Raw genomic sequence first — 18,988 nt, 5'->3', positions numbered from 1 at the left:
TATCGCTTCTAATAAATAAACATACGAGATTAATAGCTTAAATGCTTGAGAACATATCTCTTCACGTAAAGATTACAATTTTTTTAATAAAAGATTAATAGGTTAAGTGGTTGAAAACATGTCTACACGCAGAAATTTTGTGTTTTACATTTCCGATACCTATGACATAAATAAGTGTTACAAAAAGTAACCATTAGGCATAACAAAGCGACATAAATTGTGTGCTTCACACTCTTCACTTTAGTTCAAATCTTTCTCCGAATAATTTATTATATCAATTAAAATATCCCATGTTTTCAAACAAATAAATATCCAATTTTTTGAAAATACAATAAAATAAAATAAAATACCCATTGAATCAAACAAATATAGTGCAATTTTGACAACAAAAAACAAACAAAGTGCAATAAAAATTTTAGGCTCATCAAGAAAGACCAAAAATAAAAGAATAAAGCCAGAAGACGAAACGCAGTGTTTAGATCCATCAGCCAGTCCATGGCTGCCACCAACCAAATGCACGAAGAAGAGGAAAACGCCACATTCTTCGTGGCGGTTCACGTCGGCGCGGGATACCACGCGCCATCCAACGAGAAAGTCCCTCAAGTCCGCGGTTAAACGCGCTTGCCTCGTCGCCGGTTCAGTTATCCGCGAGGTCTTTCTCTCAAGCACATTTTTCATTTTATTTTCCTTTTTGTATCATTCCAGCTTCTGTTTGGTTCCCCACAAAGCCTGAGGGAAATATACAAGGAAAGATTGAAACTTGAAAAGATTGGCAGTGGCATTTTTGTAATTTGAATGTTGTTTTTGTGTTATTCTTGCTTCAGGGTTCTGGTAGATGCATAGATGCTGTTACTGCAGCTATTCAAGTCTTGGAGGTGCATTTTCTCTTTCAATCTACATGTATATAACTGTGTGTGTTTGTCTATATGTGTATACAGGGTATATATGTTTGTTTTTGTTTTCTTTTAGTGATGGTTTTGTTATTATGTTCTTAGAAGACTGTATATTGGGAAGTAGGAATTCGTAATTTGGCGCTGCGTGTTCAAAATGTTAGCTACGGGATATGCATGTTGTATCTAGTATTTGTGGGATTTTGAAAGTTTTGATTTTCTTCTTGTGCAAGAGCTATGGTTATGTGAATGTGGAAAGAGTTATCCGTGGAAATTTACGGAGGATTTTAGCTCATGTTTTGTACAAAAATCATGGTTTTACTGGTTTAACTTTGGTACTTTGAAGTGTACATTTGGAGTTACATAGATTTCTGGGAGGAATTCAATCCAATTATGTTCAAGTAGCTAGGATCCTAGGACAGAGTGCTTCACGAAAGCACCAACGTGCATGTAGAACGACGTAATAAAGAAGATTCAGGTTCAAAAGAAGATTAGATATTGTGCCTCTTATTTTCTTTATATGCAGTTACGAGGAGGATGTCAGTAGAAGTTTCTTTCCTTTCTGCAAGAGCACTTTTAGTCCCCACTGTATCATGTATTGTTTATTGATTGTGTTTTTAATTAAATTATTGTCTTAAAGGATGACCCAAGCACGAATGCGGGCAGAGGATCCAATTTGACAGAAGATGGTCGTGTAGAATGCGATGCCAGTATTATGGATGGAAATTCTGGAGTTTTTGGAGCTGTCGGAGCAATTCCAGGTTTAAGATGATCTGTTTATCTGATTCGGCTAAACATATTACTGATTTCTACTCTGCATTTTCCCCCGTGTCACTGAATATCCCCTTGCATATGTTGTAGACCAGGTGTCAGAAACCCCATTCAGGTCGCTGCTTTATTGGCGAGGGAACAAATGATGGGATCCCCTCTGTTGGCATTGGGCCGAATACCTCCCATGTACTATTTCATCTCTCTTAATCAGACAGTTATAGCTTTCATTCCAATCATTGCGTTTAGCGATATTTTCTTTTTATTATTTTTTTCCTTTCAATCCTCCTGTTCTTCTCCTTTAATTTAATAATGGAGCGAATTTGTTATTGTGTAGCTTCCTTGTTGGTGAAGGTGCCCCATGCATGGGCAAAGTCCAAGGGCCTTGTTTCAGCAATTACTGCAGCTGATGATGAGTTAATCAATCACTAATCTTTATTTGTTATGCTGAAGTTAACTGGGAAAATAAACATTGAGAAAAATACATATCTATTTTTGCCATTTAATGGCTCTAAAGTTTCAATTGTAATTTTTTGTTTTTTTTTTTTTTTTAAAAAGATGAATTAATCTTGTGTATTTCAAAACAGTGGCTGGTGACAGAAAGAGCAAAAGCACAATGGAGAAAGTACAAATCAATGGTGGATGATGCAAAAGCAAATACAGAGGTTTCTGATTTTAGACTTTCTTGTATTCCTCAAGAGACCGCTGGAATATCAGGTATTTCATCGCTGTTTGATGATTAAAAAACCTATGCCTTTGCTTTCAAAGCTAAAATTATTTTCAGTACAATTTATCATCTGCATGTGTACATTCTTAATTTCCGAGTACTGACACTATCGTTGTATCTGTGTTTAGAATTAGTAGCTCAACCATGCGATTCTTTGAAGCATAATGGAGCTGAAGAGGATTGCATCATGGATACTGTTGGAGTTATTTGTGTGGACGCTGAAGGACAAATAGCATCCGGCGCCTCAAGTGGGGGAATTGCACTGAAGGTGACAGGGTTCTAAGAATTTGCATTTTTTGGTTGTCATCTGTTTGGAGTGACTAGTGATTGATAATCTAACCGGCTTTTTGTATAAAAAAAAAAATACAGGTTGGTGGACGTGTGGGATTAGCAGCAATGCATGGTGCAGGGTGTTGGGCGTCCTCCAAAGGTCTTTTTGGTGCTCCGTGTATAGTTGGCTGCTATACTAGTGGTGCTGGAGAATATGTAATGAAAGGATTTGCAGCTCGCGAGTCCTGCGTCTCTGTCACTGTATGTCCTATTACCATATAATTTGTTTTTTAAATGTTTTTCCTTGATGTGAATGTTAAAATTCAAGACAGGAGCAGTCTGAAGTGGCCAAAATTGAAGCGGTCATGATTCTTCAAAGTTATAATTAGAACTGTAGAGTTGGGCGGACCTACAATGTCTATCAGTTACTTGGTTTTATCCGGACGAGAATAGACATGGTACATAAACTAAGTATGTGAACTTGACAGCCATTTTCATTGGTTAGTTCACAGGCAGGTCCTGCCTCTGCTTGCACGAAAGTTTTACGCTCTGTTGTTCAGGAGAGTAATCATGATTGTACTGATAGAAGTGCCGGAATTCTACTTGTGTAAGCTGATGCTCCCATAACGGTGAGTCCCAAGCTAGAACCTTTTCGTGTTAGTTATGTTTTATTTGTGTAGAATAAGTGTATGTTTATGTGTTTGCTTTTTAGGTTACAGGAAGGTCTCCAAAGTTGAAAGCTGTAGAGATTGGTGCTGCTTACACGTCCTTATCCTTTGGAATAGGATATTTTGGGAGCTCTATGGAGCGGCCCAAGGTATGTCTCGTAGTCTTTTATGATCGTTTTATTATTAAGTTGCTTCATCTTCTTCCTCTTAATTGTCAAGATCTATGATTTCTACTGACAAGAATGTGGGGATCCAATCCGAAATTGTGGACTAAATTTATTTCCCACCTCTCAGGTTTCAATTCTTAGGAGTACAAAATTGCAAAGCATAAGTGGAGTGGACCATTTTGAAGCACGAATTGATCTTTCTGGTGGAAAGCCGTCGTGACTGCAAACCTGCAATCACGTTTGTTTAGCGTTCCGGATTTACCCACCAATGCAGCTAGCTCCGGTGTAGAACATCTTCGGTCACAAATGGTTACAAGTTGTAATCTAAACTTCTTAAGAGTCCTTATCTGGAATTAGCTGATGGTTACTCCCCTCCTATTTCATTGCGAAAACTACATTTTGGACGTTAGGAATTTTCACTAATGTGAGGTTTTTCCTCCATTGATAAACAACATATTAGGTTTCACCTCGTCCATCACCAAGAAAGCTCTCGATTTCTAACGGTAACAGCCGATAAGCACGCAAAGGAAATGTTCCGGTGACAGAAAACAACAGTTGCTTAGGATCGGCGTATCAAAAACGTGATGTAAATACTAATCGAGAGCTTTCTTCATATTTTCAAGGTCGTTTCCTACATTTCAATGAAAAAAAACAGCAAATAACACTTAAACCGTGACGCAAATATACTATACAGTCGGCGTACCAAAAAATCAATACTGCTAAAGAAACAAGAAGTAATATAAAACCCAACAAAAGATTGGGAAATTTTATGATTTCCTATACTTCGGACCCGAACAGTGCCCAAAACAAAATGATAGTGCCTTCAAACAGAAAGATGCATCAAGAATGTCGGTTCGTTCAACAAAGTTCATCGAACAAAAGTTTGTCACTCAACTGTTTGCAATTGATTGCCTTTTCTGTGTATTTTTTGTACAATTAATACCCACTGGAAGATGAATCATTTCCTTTTCGGGTCCAAAATCGAAGAACTTATCTGCAATACAGTTCTTGAGCTGTTTCTACATTTTCCTTTTATCATTTACCGTGTTTGCCATCTTCTAGATCGCCAGTGTTCCTTCAGTGAACTGGTTCTCATCTGTAGAATCTGGAGGAGGAGTTTTGGGTTTACTCATCATTCGAGAAAATCCATAGCCAAGAGAACTTCCGCTAGTTTCGCATAACTGCACAAGAAAAACGTAAATACGAAGATCTCAACTCAAGTATCGGGAGCATATGATAGAGAGAGGTCAGAAGTACTGGAACTTGGTTCATACTTATTGGTCAAAGCCATAACTGAGGTTCCGATAAAATTGTTAAGTAAAACAGAAAGGCAACGTGGAGTACCTCAGTTAGCTCCGCAAGGTGACGGGACCTATACTCGTTGATTGTTGATGTGATCTCTGACATGGGTAGTTTAGCCTGACAAGGACAAGATAAGAATAATTAGAGATGACGGTGTTAGACACTTCCAGCGAAAACAAATGTTACAATCATAAAACTGCAATGTCAAGTTGAAAAACAAGAAAAACATGTGTGCAAAGCTCATGAACATTTGAAGACAATCTTCAATGATGGGGAATCTTATGAAGAAATATACAAATTTATGAAAATAAAACGAAGCTCACGCCAATTACATGAACCATTCAACCGATCTCTACTTGGTGATATACTATGTGCGTTAATGTCTTTTCTCACAAAGGCATTGGCTTGTGATGCTTAGAAAGAGGTGCATTCGGAGATCACTAGGGCCCAATTGCAACATCCTTTTATCTCGATGGGACTCGAAAGAAATATTGACAATTAACTAATTTACCTGAGCGAGAACAGCAGCTGCCAACTGCAGACTCGGTTCCAAGGTCTCTGGAACAACCTGCAAGTTTCGTGAGAATGAATCAAATTCTCATGAATGTGATGCACTCAAGATAACTATAAGTAAGCATTCCAAGTTTTAAGCCACTCATTAGTCAATAATGCAAATCTTACTCGAGAACATATAAAATATATACTAATCCATTAAATATTGGGATTATTTTAGGTGCAGGCAACAGAGAGCATATTAAGAACAGGCATAAAATTATTACCGCTGTAGCCCCAGCCTTCTCCAAATTAAGACCATGATCGACGTCATGAGCACGAACAAAAGTTTTGACGTTCGGGAAATACTTGCTCAGAGCCCAAACAGTTCTATAGTTTGCACCAGGAGAATCTAAAGTGATCGCTGCAGCACATGCTCTTTCAGCACCAATTTTGTGGAGCACCTACTCATGGGGTAGAAAGCAAGTCAATATCATAAACCAGCAAATGGAAAAAACTATAATTTCAACTTATTGTACATACCTCTCGGCTACCAGCATCTCCAAAGTAGACTGGAAGGTCCAGCGAGCGTCCAACTGCCACTCTATCACTGTAACAACAAAGAACATGACAAATGAGATATATGAGTTGCAGTCTCTTGCAGAACATATCCCAAAAAAAATCTGGAAAACAACCATTCCCAAGATTTTCAAGCCTTGAAATATACTTTTTTATTGTCATCACGATTCACGTCCTTGTTACTGGCTAAGAACATAAATAAACTCCAAAAACCATCTGTTGAGATGTATATACAAACTAGGCTAACATGTAGCTATTATTACACATGAGAGTCTGAGACTAACATGTAGACATCCAAAAGTAGTAATTTTTGAAATATCAATTGTAATGGAAATTCCAAAACGTCTTCAAGATTACCTCCTCACATCAAGAGCTACAAATGGAATTAATCTCTCAGAAAGAAGCTGTGCAATTATCTGAAAAGCACAAAGGGAGAGAAAAAAAAAAACAAATTACAACTGTTACAAATACATGTACAAGCTTGAAAGATTTAGAATTAATTGTATGATAGCTGCAATTTTTTACAACCTGGCCAACTCGACCAAATCCACAGATGATTATATGACCTTGTAAATCATCTGTCTGAAAATATAAGCAATCCAAGAGACACCAATCATCAGTAAATATTAATTACAAAAAAGTCAAGGACTAATAAAAAATATATTTGTCTCATTTGAAACAATCTAAATAACTAGAAAATAAGAATTAACAAAAACCATGTGGATAGTTGCAGTTACCATATGCTAATCAAGTTCTAAGAAAACAAGGAAAAATACTGTTGTAGATTCAAATTAAAAGGATTTTCTGCGTGGGAAACGATGCTTCATAACGATTAGTCTTGGCAAAACATCAAAAGTGACAACAGTACATCTTCATCAGGCGTTTTTTACCTCACTCTCAACAGGTAGTAAACTTCGAACATCATGCACCTCAAAACGAGATGCAATTAACTGCCCTCCAGCAGCTAGCCATGGTGTGATGGCCATTGAAATTCCCACAAGAAGGAAGAGCAATGATGATAATTGAGGAGTCATTATTCCCTGCAGATGACACAGTTAGCACAATACTTCTAACACCGCAGAATGGCCTGAGAAGACATTAAGCTGAATATAGCACCAACTAGCAAAGTAGTTAATCAAATTTCAATACCAATTTAATAAAAAATAATTGTATTGCTTTTACCCATTATGAATCTTAATTTGTAATATTGGTTAACACCTATTTGATGCGTCAAAAGAAGGCTATTATCCGCAACTACATTTTACTTGTAGGAAATAAACACCAAAAAGACCATATAAAATTTAGTTAATTAGTATAGCTGCTAAAATGCAAACCACCAATTCTCAGAAGCAGTATCAACGGCTAAAAAGCAAACCTGATTAACAGCTTCACCAAAAGCAACAAAAGCAAACTCTCCACCAGGAGCAAGAAGAAGACCAACTCTTATTGCAGATATTATTGAAACGCCAAACAGTTTGCCAATCAAAGCAACCAATAAGGATTTGCCACCAATTAGGAGTCCTAATGATCCAGCTATAACCGGGAAGTTTGAAAGAAGAAGTTTTGGATCAATAGACATTCCAACCTGAAAACCCATAAAATAGTTGTTACAAAAATTGCAGATATAAGAGCAACATTGTACGGACAATAGACTGACAGGATCATTTGACTAAAATTAAAAACAATTTTGAAGTCAAGAACTCAAGTAACAGCCTTCTCTACAATTAGAAGTTGATATCATTTTGTTTTAAACAATCTGTACGATGTTGATTTCATTTTCATATAATCCAGTAGAAAATCCATTTGGGGGCAGGTCTTCCCTCTCTATTTTCCCAATTATTCTCTCAATTCAACCTCAAACAATTGCCACCAGAAACCACATACCGTCATAAAGAAGAGGCCCAGTAGAAGACCACGGTATGGAGCAATATCTGACTCAACCTGCAAAGAAAATTCAGTTTCTGCAAGCAGCAAACCAGCCAAAAATGCTCCCAGTGCCATGGATAGTCCAGCCTATACAAGGGACAAAAGAAAAGCATAAAGCTTTATAACTCTCAAGAATGACCCAAAACTAAATTAACTAAAAGACAGAATGCAGAACCTACCCTGGCAGTGAGAAGACTTGTTCCTAGGATAACAAGCAATGTATTGGCAGAAAATATTTCTGCATTTTGATTTTCTGCAATTTGCCTATAAATTGGTCGAAGCAACTGCAAAACCACAAAAAAGAAACATTAGGTTAAACGCACAAACTTGACTCTTGAAAGAACTTGATGAGATAAAACAACAGAGCTTGTAAAAAATTGGAAAACATTCGGAACTTGTTTTCTCAAGCAAATATATGTTTCCCCTCCTCCCAATTCTTTATTCTAATAGAACATAGCATAGTTTAGCATTACTGTTCTAAAAATCCCCGCCTAGTGCCGCCTAGGCCCCCGCCTACGTGCTAGGCAGTTGGCCACCGCCCCGATTAATGCCTAGGCGTTTGAAAATTAAGAAAGGGCGCCTAGACCTACTGAGGCGCCCGCCTAGCCTACCCAGACCCGCCTAGGTTGTGACTCACTGAAACAGAAAATAGATAACTTTCATTTTGCATTTTAGTTTTTCAATAAATTGTAAGAAACTTGTTGAATACTTAAGGGAACACACATTATATACTTGTTCTCCAAGTTTTCATTATGTTCCAATAGCTCATCATATATGTCATTCCATTTTGTAGTTTATGATGAAATCATATATATTTTTAAGTATAAACAAACACTTGTTTACACAAAATATAATAGATTTAATTAAATCCGCCTAGGCGCTAGGCCCCAGCCCGTCGCCCAACTAGTGTCTTTTAGAACCTTTGCAACAATGGAGACTTAGTAGTCTGTTGAACCACTTGGAGCTTCAACCATAAATGCCTAAAACAACTGTGCAGTTATTTTTCCTAGGAATTCACCCATTTCATTGACATAATTCTCAAAAGTTTTGGATGTCCAAAGACTTACCAAGCGCCCACCAGCAATTATGGCTGTGATGGCAACTGCTGCCTTTACAGCAGCAAGTCCAAGAGCTTCAGCAATGGCTTGAAAACCAATCTACAAGAGATGAAGTTACTTAGTATGATAAAAATAAGTAGCACGGCTGGCTCTGACGTTCTGAACAATGATAAGATCCTGAACAGCAAGAAGAGAGCACAAGTAGGATTACCCCTCCTTTGGATGAATTTGGTGAAATCAGAGGTATAAGAATTAGCAAAACAACAACAGCCAAATCCTGAAAGTTAACCAAAAAGTAAGTAATGTAACTAATTTTGGTCAATGATTTGTGACACAAACCTAGATGATATGAAATAACCAAAGGTGCAAAGAAAAGCCTAAAATAATGATGGAACGGGTTGCAATCTAATTGTCAAGAATCGACACATGTAGGAAGTAACCATAACATCACTTAACCATGCAGTAAATTTAAACTCTGACGGGTAATTTCTGTATGGAGAACACTAATATTCAAAGTGCTTAGGGTGGAACTATGCAATATGCATTGCTGATGCTGATCACCCTACCATAATTGCTCACAGTAAAGATGCAACGTAAGGATCCCAAAAACATAGATCTATGCGTCAGCATGAGTCAAGATGTTTAGTTGATTCAACTAGATGACCACAAACTCTAAGTTCGATGGTCAATTCAATCAAATATGCCATTAACATATTAAAATACTAACGAGTCATTTTCCAGAAAATGATTTCTTTCGAAATCGATGGATGCTTCATATATTTTTTAAGATTCAAAGTGACCTGGAAAAGTAGGACAGAAAACGTAGCACGGCCATGACGTGAAGTGCTCTCACCCCGCTCTTGCAAAACCTGAAAATAAGTTGAAGCAAATTAATTACTCGTCCGTCAAAAGAAATATTCATTCGAAGGCTTTTGGAGTTTTTATAAAAATAGGTTGTTGGGAAGAAAATGCAGAGAGATGCAACCCATGTAAAGAAACTATATGTAACATCGATCGACTAAAATAAGATCAAACAAGAAATCTAGAGCGGAAGAACAAAGAACAAAAAAAGGGACCAAAAAAACTCGATGTCTTTGTCATACACTCAAAACATCCTTAAATAATCATAGGATGCCTCTCCTTCAAAAGCTCTTATGTACCACTCTGACCACCAAACCAGGATTCCCACATGATGAACAATCTACGCACTGAACATGTCAACCCAAAAGACCGGAAACTGAACTAGGTATAGCCCAAGAAATACTAAACAAATATAGGATAAAACCCCATATTTTGAAGCCACAGCACAATGCAGAAGAGTGTAATCAATTTTTGTGCTGCCCTGCTGCCTTTGACACAAACAATACCTACTCACCAATATTCTGCCTCTAACCCACAAACTATCATTAATTAATCTGTTATGGTGAGCTGCTTCTCACATGAAGAAGGTTGCTTTTACTGGAACATTCACATCCCAGACCTTTTTCCAAGAGAACAAGGCTTCTTTTCTCTCAAAGAAAGAAAATCTACACTGTAGTTACCCACTTCATCATAGTCATCATGAATTTTTGTATTTATTAAAAGGTCCAAAAACCAGGTATTAACTTAACATATACATATTGAAGATATCCAGATACTCAGTGTAAGATGCTTGTATTTCACCATCTACCCACCCCGTGTATTTACTTTTTGAATGAGAAAATCAATATAACCAACCATTACCTGCAGAACAACAGCAGTGGATGATAAAGCCAGACCATTGCCAATTACTATTGCAGCAGGACCAGGCAGCCCACAAACATAATGAGCAACCACACCAACCACAACAGCTGTCACCAAAACCTGCATTGCTTATGCATATTAACAAACTGATAGCAAACTTGTTTCTCACTACCAATATAGAAAATCTTATAAATGGCCAGGCCAAAATGAATATGAAAAATTCACCTGAGCAGAGCCTAATCCAAATACATATTTCTTCATTGAACTCAACCTTTCAACAGAAAGCTAAAAAAGGAAAACCAGTCTTGTTAATTTCCTCATTGTAATTCAGATCAAGCATAATATTCTTTTCATTAAATTTAAATAACAAACTGTCCAATTCATAGACTTCACCTCGAGGCCAATGTTGAACAGCAAGAAAACAACTCCAAATTCAGCAATTGCCTTTGTCCCATGTACATGACGAATAATAGAGAGGCCATAAGGCCCAATCAAGATGCCAGCAGTTAAGTACCCAAGAACAGGACTGCCTAAAGATAGCAGCAGACAGATGATACCGATCAGTGAAAAAGAAACAGTAGAAAGTTCGGAAGCTAACTTATACATTAAATGTACAGTGTTTTGTGGAGCTCCAGACTTTATGGTTTATACTCTAAAGATTGCAAAGTAATGCAATTCTATAACCAAAACCAACTAGAAAATACTATTTGCTATGTACATGTGAAATGACAAACAAAACCAAACAAGTGTGAAATGGAAATGAAAGCTATAGAGATTCAGTTACCTCCAGGAATCCTTTGAAATACAGGCACAAATATCACACTTGCTAACAATAACCATAACATGTCAAAGAGAGAAGCTTCCTCCTCATTCACCTGAGAAAAAGATAGAACAGATGAGAAAGTGGATATTATGATACATGTTATACCAAAAAGATAGAACAGATGAGAAAGTGGAAATTATGAGACATATTAGACCAAACTAAAATTTGTTAGGCAACATACCTCTTGATGAGGAATCATATCAATTAGTTTTTTAAATCTTCTAGGAAGTTTCTGTAATTCTCGAACTAGAGGCTTCGCACTTGAGGAAACTTCTTCAATACTAGTGGTCATGACATCTGGCTGTTGTGACAGTTGTGTGGCCCTTTCTGCTCGATTAGCATAAAAGGTGAGCCTGTGATCAATTGCAGCATCTTGAGATCAAAGGAAGACAAGGCTCACAACCCATATAACCATTATAAGAGCAGGAATTTTTTTTACTAGAAAACCTTATTGAAGAGGAGGAAAACAAGGCACAGAAATAAACAAGATAACAAGTAGAAACAACACTACATACCCTACTCCAAACAGGAACATCCCAACAACGAGCTTTGGCCATTGCTTCCTTGCATACTCCATCAGACCCCGGAAAACTGATGTCGGAGTTCCATCTGCAGAAGAGAAGAAAGATGCAGAAAAGAAACGAGAAGATTTCTTTGATAATGTCTTGGGAGAATTTAACGGTGAACTCTCCCTACTCAAGTCCTTCTGAGTTTCCTGCTTTTTAGCTTGAACCACATTCTTTGACTTTTCAGCTTCTACTTCAGCATCTTTTAAAGAATCCAAACTTAACTTTCCATTCTCATGATCACTCAGATCAACAGATTGATTCACATCTTCAAAACTCTGGCTGATTTTGTCAGAAGGGCTGTCTGGCAAAGGCTTGACAGCTAACAAATCACCATCAATTGGCACATCTCTGTCCCTTTCAACAATGATATGAGCAGAACTTCCTAGGACTACCATCTCTTCTTCCTCAAGAGCAGCATTATCATCACTCAACACCTGTCCTTGGTTGTTTTCCGTGGTATCAACAATTAAGTTGGAACTAGATTTCTCTGCTCTTTGTAATGCAATTTCTGCATCGTTGACACGCTTTGCAGCTTCAAGTTCAAAAGCAACAGCTTGCTCTGCTAGAAGCATTATGTTGGTTACATCCTCTTCTGCTTTCAAAGCACTAAGCCGTGCTTTCTCTGCAACCTCATTCAACCTGTCCACTTCCTTCTGCAACTCCTCTTTTTTACTCTGCAAGTGCATTAGCTCTGCCTCACAGATGGCCAAATTTGCCTGGCATTCCTTAAAATCTTCCTGGGTAACCAAAAGTGCTTTTTCTTCTTCCTTGCAATCATGTTCCCCATCATTCTCTTGTGAAATTTCAGACGAACTTCCCTCTCTTTTTGCAATCCCTAAAGATTCTACTGCCACCTGAAGCCTTGCCTCTGCCAATGAAAGTGCCATTGTTGCTTTCTGAACACCTTCTTTGGCAATAGTCTCTTCATTAACGATCTCTTGGACAGCATCAAGGGTTGAATTGACATTATTCCAAGCATTTGCTGCTTCATCCTGTAGGGATATCGCAGCTTCTGATATTCTCTGAGCCTTTTCTTCAAACATGGTACTATTAAGTCGTGCAGCTTCCAGTTCTTTCATGGCATTTTGCAGCAATCCCTTCAATTCATCCAATGTAGGTGCCTCTGGTTCTTCTTTGTGTTCATAACGTCCATCCTCTTCTCTGGAGTCAGTCAACTCAGCATCATGAACAGACTCAACTCCCGTGCTCTCATCATGACCTTCTAGGTATTCTACATTCCGACCATTTCCATTAACATACGCTAATGAGTCATTATTCTGACACCGCGACCACCAAACTGCTCTTGACCCTTTGAAAACACTGCCGAAGTTACAAGATAAAGGCACTTTCGGATTCGAATTCCACAAATGATCATCAGTTTTTTCTCTATAGGCCAAACGTGAAATCCTACAGCCACTTACACAAACAGTTCTCTTCAACTTCTTACCCGAACATGCTTTCAAAACAATTCTCGAATTTCCCAGAAAGTTACAACAAACATCTTTACTCCCAAAGATAATGGGTGAACTGAAGCAATTTAACCTCTTATAACTAGCCCCTTCAATGCCATATAACACATTTGGCTGCCGAAAAGTACACGCAAGATCCATATTCGAACAACAGCATAAAGAAAGAAAAAAAAAACTCAAACGCCTATAACCGCAATCAGCCTCACATTGACACACTCAGTTCTCACTCGATTTTAGACAAACACCTGACCAAACAAATCAAATCTACTGTGAGTAAAATAGCATCAAATCAACTCATAAATTCAAAAACATTGATGGCTCTTAACCCTAAAACCACCAAACTCACACTGCCGCACAATATGCATAAATTCACACTCGCCAGTTCATTCACATTCACAAAATCCCACACAAATTCACACAATTACACGTACACACAGAATAATCAGAATACGAATTAGTTCCAACAACTACAAACAGACGCAGCCAGCCGTACACCAAAACGTAGATGTGTATGTATACGAATACATATATGTAAATGCAAGAACGTGCATGTGGCGGACTTACCGATCACGAAGAGACGAATTGGGGGAAAACAGGTGGGAAATCCAAAGGCGGAGTTCGAGAGGAAAATGGTGGAACTGAGAAGTGCGAAAAGCAATCGACGACGTCGTTTCGGTACTGGTTCGGCTGGCTCAGTCTGCTGGAGAAGGAAATGGAAATGGAAATTGAGCTTCCAGTCGACTAGTCTCACTGCCCTCTTCTCTCTTTGGAAGGTTGGAAATGTTAAAATGCCTCTTCCGTCCTCGCAACAAAATAAAATTAAATAAATAATGGAACAAATAATTAGAAAAATAAAAGTTTGTGAAATAAAGAAAGAATGTTAAATACATTTTTGTTTTTGAAGAGGAAAATGCACCTTCTTTTTGTCTCCGTGCATGCGCGCACACACACCTACCACCATCCTACCTAAATTTTAAGAGAAAATTATAGTAATGGTTTCTTTATTTTAATTTAATTGGAGCAATAATTTTTTAACTAAAAATTTATGTAGCTATGGTCTTTGTTGTCAACTCTGGTAGAATTTTTGTCAAAATGAGTTAGGTATCACGTCGTAAAGCTGAATTAAAAGGCAAATATAAAAAATCAAATGAGAAAAATTATAGCAATAATTCTCAACTTTAGCTCAATTGGAGAAATGATCCCTCAACTTTAACCGAATTGTAGTAATAGTTCCTAAAATTTAACTCAATTATAGCAATAGTCTTCCAATATGACTCAAATTTGCACATTTTGATAAGTTAAAGGACCAACAATTATGATTTTTAGCTTGGGTACCCTTGCTGCAATTTTCTCTAAATTTAAAAAAAAAAAAAAAAAAAAAAAAAGGGGCATTAGAGAATTATAGAAAATAATTATGACTTTTTAGTTATTTTCAAAAATTATATATAATTGGTGCAACTCAAATATTTATTTACTCGGATACCCTTTCATATACGATGCGTGTGGATATTCTTTTGAGAAAGACAAATGGATGCGGGAAGTTTGCAAACTCGGCAAAAAGCTTCAACGACGGAGGATAGAGATTTGAGCTTATCAGGTGGGCCCCGTGTCAATATCAATCCGGCTCGTGTCATTTGCCACTTCCGTTAAACCATCACGTGCACGGCAGCACTTCCTAAAATGATTTTTTCCGTTTTCTTCCTCCTAATACATAAATAATAAGGAAAATTAATGAAAATGATTTGAAAATTTTGAGTTTTAACGATAAAGACAAAATAAAGGGTAAAGTAAATAGTATCAGGTTTGACTTTTTGACTTTTTGACTTTTTAGTGTAAAGATATGATTTTTCGTTAAAATGAACAGTACCTGAAATTTTTCGTTAAAACTCCTTAAATAATATTCTTTTCTTTTAGAGAGACTGAAAAATAAAATCAATCAAACTCAACCCAATTTTGTTGCATCATTATTTTATAAAAAGGGTTTTATAACTCAAATTCCAACACTACAAGACCTCACTGAAAAAGCACCTCCCCGGGGGGTCCCCGCCAGCCTCGCCCGGCCCACTAATAACTTGTTTTGTTTCTTTCAGAATCTATAACGATAATTCAAACACTTGTCACCTAAGAGAGTCTATAACAATGTACGGTTTGTTGTCTAATTTTCAGTGTACCGAGTCATTACTTATATTCTTAAGTTTACATGACTAAGTTTAGTGTTTGTCAGCTAAAACTATTTTTACGTTTTTTTTGGTCAGCTAAAATTATTTCTACAGACATCCCTCAAACCAAACCATACTTTGCATTTTGTAAACAACAAATCATAGCAATACTAGTGTCGTTTTTCATGTATGAGGATCCCTCTTTGTGAGAATCTCGATAATCACTTCATCGTGTCCGTTTTATCGTATATCGTGCAATCAGTTTTCGCTAATTACTATTTGTGTTCAATTTTAAATAAAAAAATTTAAAATGATTTCTGGCCGCAAAATAACAAATGAATGGACACGATGAACTGATCTAGGATCCTCACAAAGAGGATGCCGATAGGATCATGATGAGTTGATATTATACCATATATTTTACCTTATTCTTAGTTATAATTTATTGGTTTATTTTGATGAAGTTTGATACTTTGTTATGTATTTTCAATGTAGGACATGTGACTTACTCTTGAGCATAAAGTAATCAAACAAACAAACTTTGGAGCGATTTCAATTGGAGGATATTCGTGACTCTTTCAAGATGATTATATCAAAGTTTCAGATTTTTCTGCTCAGCCGTTTGACGTGACAATGAAATAAAAGGCACAGCGCGTAGCTTTCCTAAATTGAAGTTTTTGAACATTTTTGGCATTTTTGAGGAAGATTCCTTTTGAAGATTTGTTGGGGACTACTTAAGCTTTCAAAATAGACTTTTTGGGACCAAATCAAAGTTGATTTGGTTAGTCAAAAGTCTGATTTTTAGAGAAGTTCGAATTTCATTTCAAAAAGGAAACCTTTTATTTGCTGTTTTATTATTTTATTATGTTTCCTAGTTTTATTCTAAGATATTTTCTACGTAGGGCTTTATTTTCTAGTAGTATAAATAAGGTTATTTAGCCATTAGGAAGGAGAACGCACACACTAATTTGGAGAATTGCTTTTGACAATTCAAGTTTATTTTTAAGATGTTTTCTATCTTTGTTTTTAATAATATTTTGTTTATGGTTGTTAGTAACTAATTTTCTTTTACTAGGGCAAGGCCACGAGCCTTAACATGAATGCGTAGTTTTTATTTAATTACTTATGATATTATGTATGCTTATTTTGAATTATTAATTACTGTATTATGTCTTAATGCTTAGCTAAAATTAGGATGTTTAAATAAGTTATTGAATGCAATTAGGTAGGAATATCACCAGAGGATTGAGTATTGATGCTTATGATTGATAATTTGTAATTTCACCTAAGGCGAATATCACGCTTTTAAGGGGTTGCATGGTTTTTCAAAGGGTTTTCACAAAATTTAATGAGTTTTGCATGTTCATATTTGATTTGAATATCACAGACAGATTACATGTTAGATATATGTTATTGCTTGAATATCACAAGGAGAATATGCATAAGGAAAACTTAACCTTTAAAGTTGCATGTGTAATTCATAAGTAATTGGTAAAATTACATAGAATTGTTAAGGTAACGGTGAAACCCTAATGCCTTTTTAAATTGATTTTCTAGTTAATTTATTTAATTGTTTTAATTTAAAATTCGTTTTTAATATTTTAGGTCACAAAATCAACTTTTTCCAAAACTTTGTTTTAAATAATTAATTAAGAATTAGATTAAATACAAATTATTCATTTAATCCAGTGGAAACGACATTGCTTGAGCCGTTTATACTACAACTATCTTATTCTCTTGCAAGTATATTTATGTGTTTTTATCCCTACTTTTACCGGTGATAAAAATCCTATCAAATCCTATTCTGTTTTTTATCAACCCAAGGGCCTATTTGGTATCCTAACATCACTTTCTTTCCAACATTTACTCACAGCAACTAACCTATGCGAATTGGGTCGTTCGAACTTGCTTCTGCTTCTATGTTTCTTGCTTTTTTCAACTTACGTCTGTCGTTTATGTCAAATTCTAACAAATACGTATCAAATTACATGTGATTTTAAATATTAATTGTGATTAGGCTAATACTGTGGATTTTCCTGAATCCTCTTGTTGTCGATATTCTTATTTAACTTTCTTTTTTTTTCTCGCAATTTGTTATGTAGGAGACCAAATGCTGTACCAAATGGACCACAGGCATCATTGCTCCGATCTCAACCATCAGAGCAGTCACTTTCTCAGGGACTCTCTGTTTGTGGTGCCTAAAATTAGCAAATTTCACTCTTTGGCGACTAACATCAGATTACGGTATTTTGTGAGATTATTGTGAAACTAGACTCTAACTTGCATCAAATGACACATGTTTAGCTTACAGATATCAAATGACACCTATTATTATATGATATATATTTGTATATATTTTTCACACAAGAGAGGTTTGGACGGTGAAATGCAGCAAGTGGCTTCTTTTAATATTATTTCCTAAAGAGGTGATTTTGGGGGAGGTAGAATCTGTACCAAGTGGCTTTGTGTTCAAACTATGGTTTGTTCTCTATATTTTTGAAGCCAAGGCTGAGAATAAGGGGGACACTCAATGACTCAAACAATCAAACAAATCTCTCTACCGCAGCACCCTTTTCATTTGAAATCTTTATTCTACTTAGCAAGTTTAGCAAGCTTTTATTTCAAAGCTCTTTCCTTTTAATTTGTAAGCTCTTTCATTTCCTTCAATTAAAGTCAAAGCACTCTTTCAATTCTTTATACTTCATCTCATATTTTTTTAAGAAAAAGAAAAAAAAGAAGAAAAGAAGTGTGGGGAGAAATGACAAGAAGATATTGAAACATCAATTTGGAAGAGATGATGGAAGTAGGAGTTCATTTTGGTCATGTTACTTGGAAATGGAATCCTAGAATGGAACTATATCTTTGCAAAGTGTAAAGGCATTCATTTTATTAATCTTACTAGAACTGCTCGGTTTTTATCAGAAGCTTGTGATTTTTAATTTTTTATGCAGCAAGTATGGAAAAACAATTCTTAATAGTTGGTACCAAAAATAAAGCAGCTGATTTAGGAGCACGGGCTGCAATAAAGGCTCGGTGTCATTATGTTAATAAAAAATGGCTCGGTGGTATGCCAACGAATTGGGATAACGGATAGCCCTGTGACACATGCAAACATATAAGGCTTTGAGGTCATCCACTTTGAAATATTACATTTCCGTTGAGACAACATAGAGCAACTGTTTAGTAAATTGCCTGACGCAAGAAATGCTGATCTGGGTTTCCGAACATTTTCTATTCACCCATTGAACTTTCGGTTACATAATTTCCATGCCAATGTGGTTATTAAATCCGTTTTTATCATCTCTTTATTCTTGCAGCCAGAATTCCAGTACTTCCATTCAAAAATGTGAAGCATCCTCTCTAAGTCCACCAAATATGACCTGCATTTCCATTTACGCC

General features: G+C 36.4%; 1 protein-coding gene and 1 pseudogene across 3 annotated transcripts; one reads left to right on the top strand and one right to left on the bottom strand.

Annotated features, from left to right (window-relative positions):
• The first annotated feature begins 434 nt into the window (after positions 1–434).
• Positions 435–3,942, top strand: LOC137721491 (putative threonine aspartase; annotated as a pseudogene). Its single transcript, XR_015964901.1, has 11 exons — positions 435–652; positions 825–875; positions 1,531–1,651; positions 1,757–1,847; positions 1,996–2,070; positions 2,244–2,375; positions 2,514–2,653; positions 2,755–2,910; positions 3,144–3,284; positions 3,368–3,472; positions 3,618–3,942. The product of XR_015964901.1 is annotated as a putative threonine aspartase (transcript).
• A 430-nt stretch (positions 3,943–4,372) lies between these two features.
• Positions 4,373–14,301, bottom strand: LOC137719974 (K(+) efflux antiporter 2, chloroplastic). Of its 2 annotated transcripts, XM_068458955.2 has the most exons (21): positions 13,995–14,301; positions 11,908–13,675; positions 11,574–11,745; positions 11,354–11,444; positions 10,963–11,099; positions 10,795–10,854; positions 10,570–10,689; positions 9,648–9,716; positions 9,059–9,124; positions 8,857–8,946; positions 7,969–8,073; positions 7,748–7,876; positions 7,239–7,448; positions 6,754–6,903; positions 6,392–6,445; positions 6,221–6,279; positions 5,828–5,894; positions 5,572–5,748; positions 5,304–5,360; positions 4,835–4,909; positions 4,373–4,671 (listed from the first exon to the last, which is right to left on the bottom strand). In XM_068458955.2, the coding sequence occupies exons 2-21, from the start codon at positions 13,569–13,571 to the stop codon at positions 4,549–4,551; spliced, it is 3,675 nt and encodes a 1,224-aa protein (XP_068315056.2). In that variant the 5' UTR covers positions 13,572–13,675; positions 13,995–14,301; the 3' UTR covers positions 4,373–4,548. The 2 variants fall into 2 exon arrangements, with proteins under 2 accessions (XP_068315056.2, XP_088554170.1); XM_088698044.1 differs by lacking the exon at positions 6,392–6,445 and having other exon boundaries at positions 13,995–14,267.
• Positions 14,302–18,988: the final 4,687 nt, after the last annotated feature.

This window comes from Pyrus communis, chromosome 1 (genome assembly GCF_041283825.1).
Source record: "Pyrus communis isolate YQ-2024b chromosome 1, ASM4128382v1, whole genome shotgun sequence".
NCBI classification, from domain to species: domain Eukaryota; kingdom Viridiplantae; phylum Streptophyta; class Magnoliopsida; order Rosales; family Rosaceae; genus Pyrus; species Pyrus communis.
Note: the sequence above shows the minus strand (reverse complement) of the source record. Positions and strands in the feature narration are given on the sequence as shown.

What these genes read in the sequence shown, in the direction of transcription:
- LOC137719974 (XM_068458955.2), bottom strand. Translation starts at nt 13,571, where the DNA reads ATGGATCTTGCGTGTACTTTTCGGCAGCCAAATGTGTTATATGGCATT. An exon ending in ATATGATTCCTCATCAAGAG is followed by an intron (nt 11,445 to 11,573) that starts GTATGTTGCCTA and finishes TCTTTTTCTCAG; the next exon opens with GTGAATGAGGAGGAAGCTTC. An exon ending in ACCTTGCGGAGCTAACTGAG is followed by an intron (nt 4,672 to 4,834) that starts GTACTCCACGTT and finishes TTTCTTGTGCAG; the next exon opens with TTATGCGAAACTAGCGGAAG.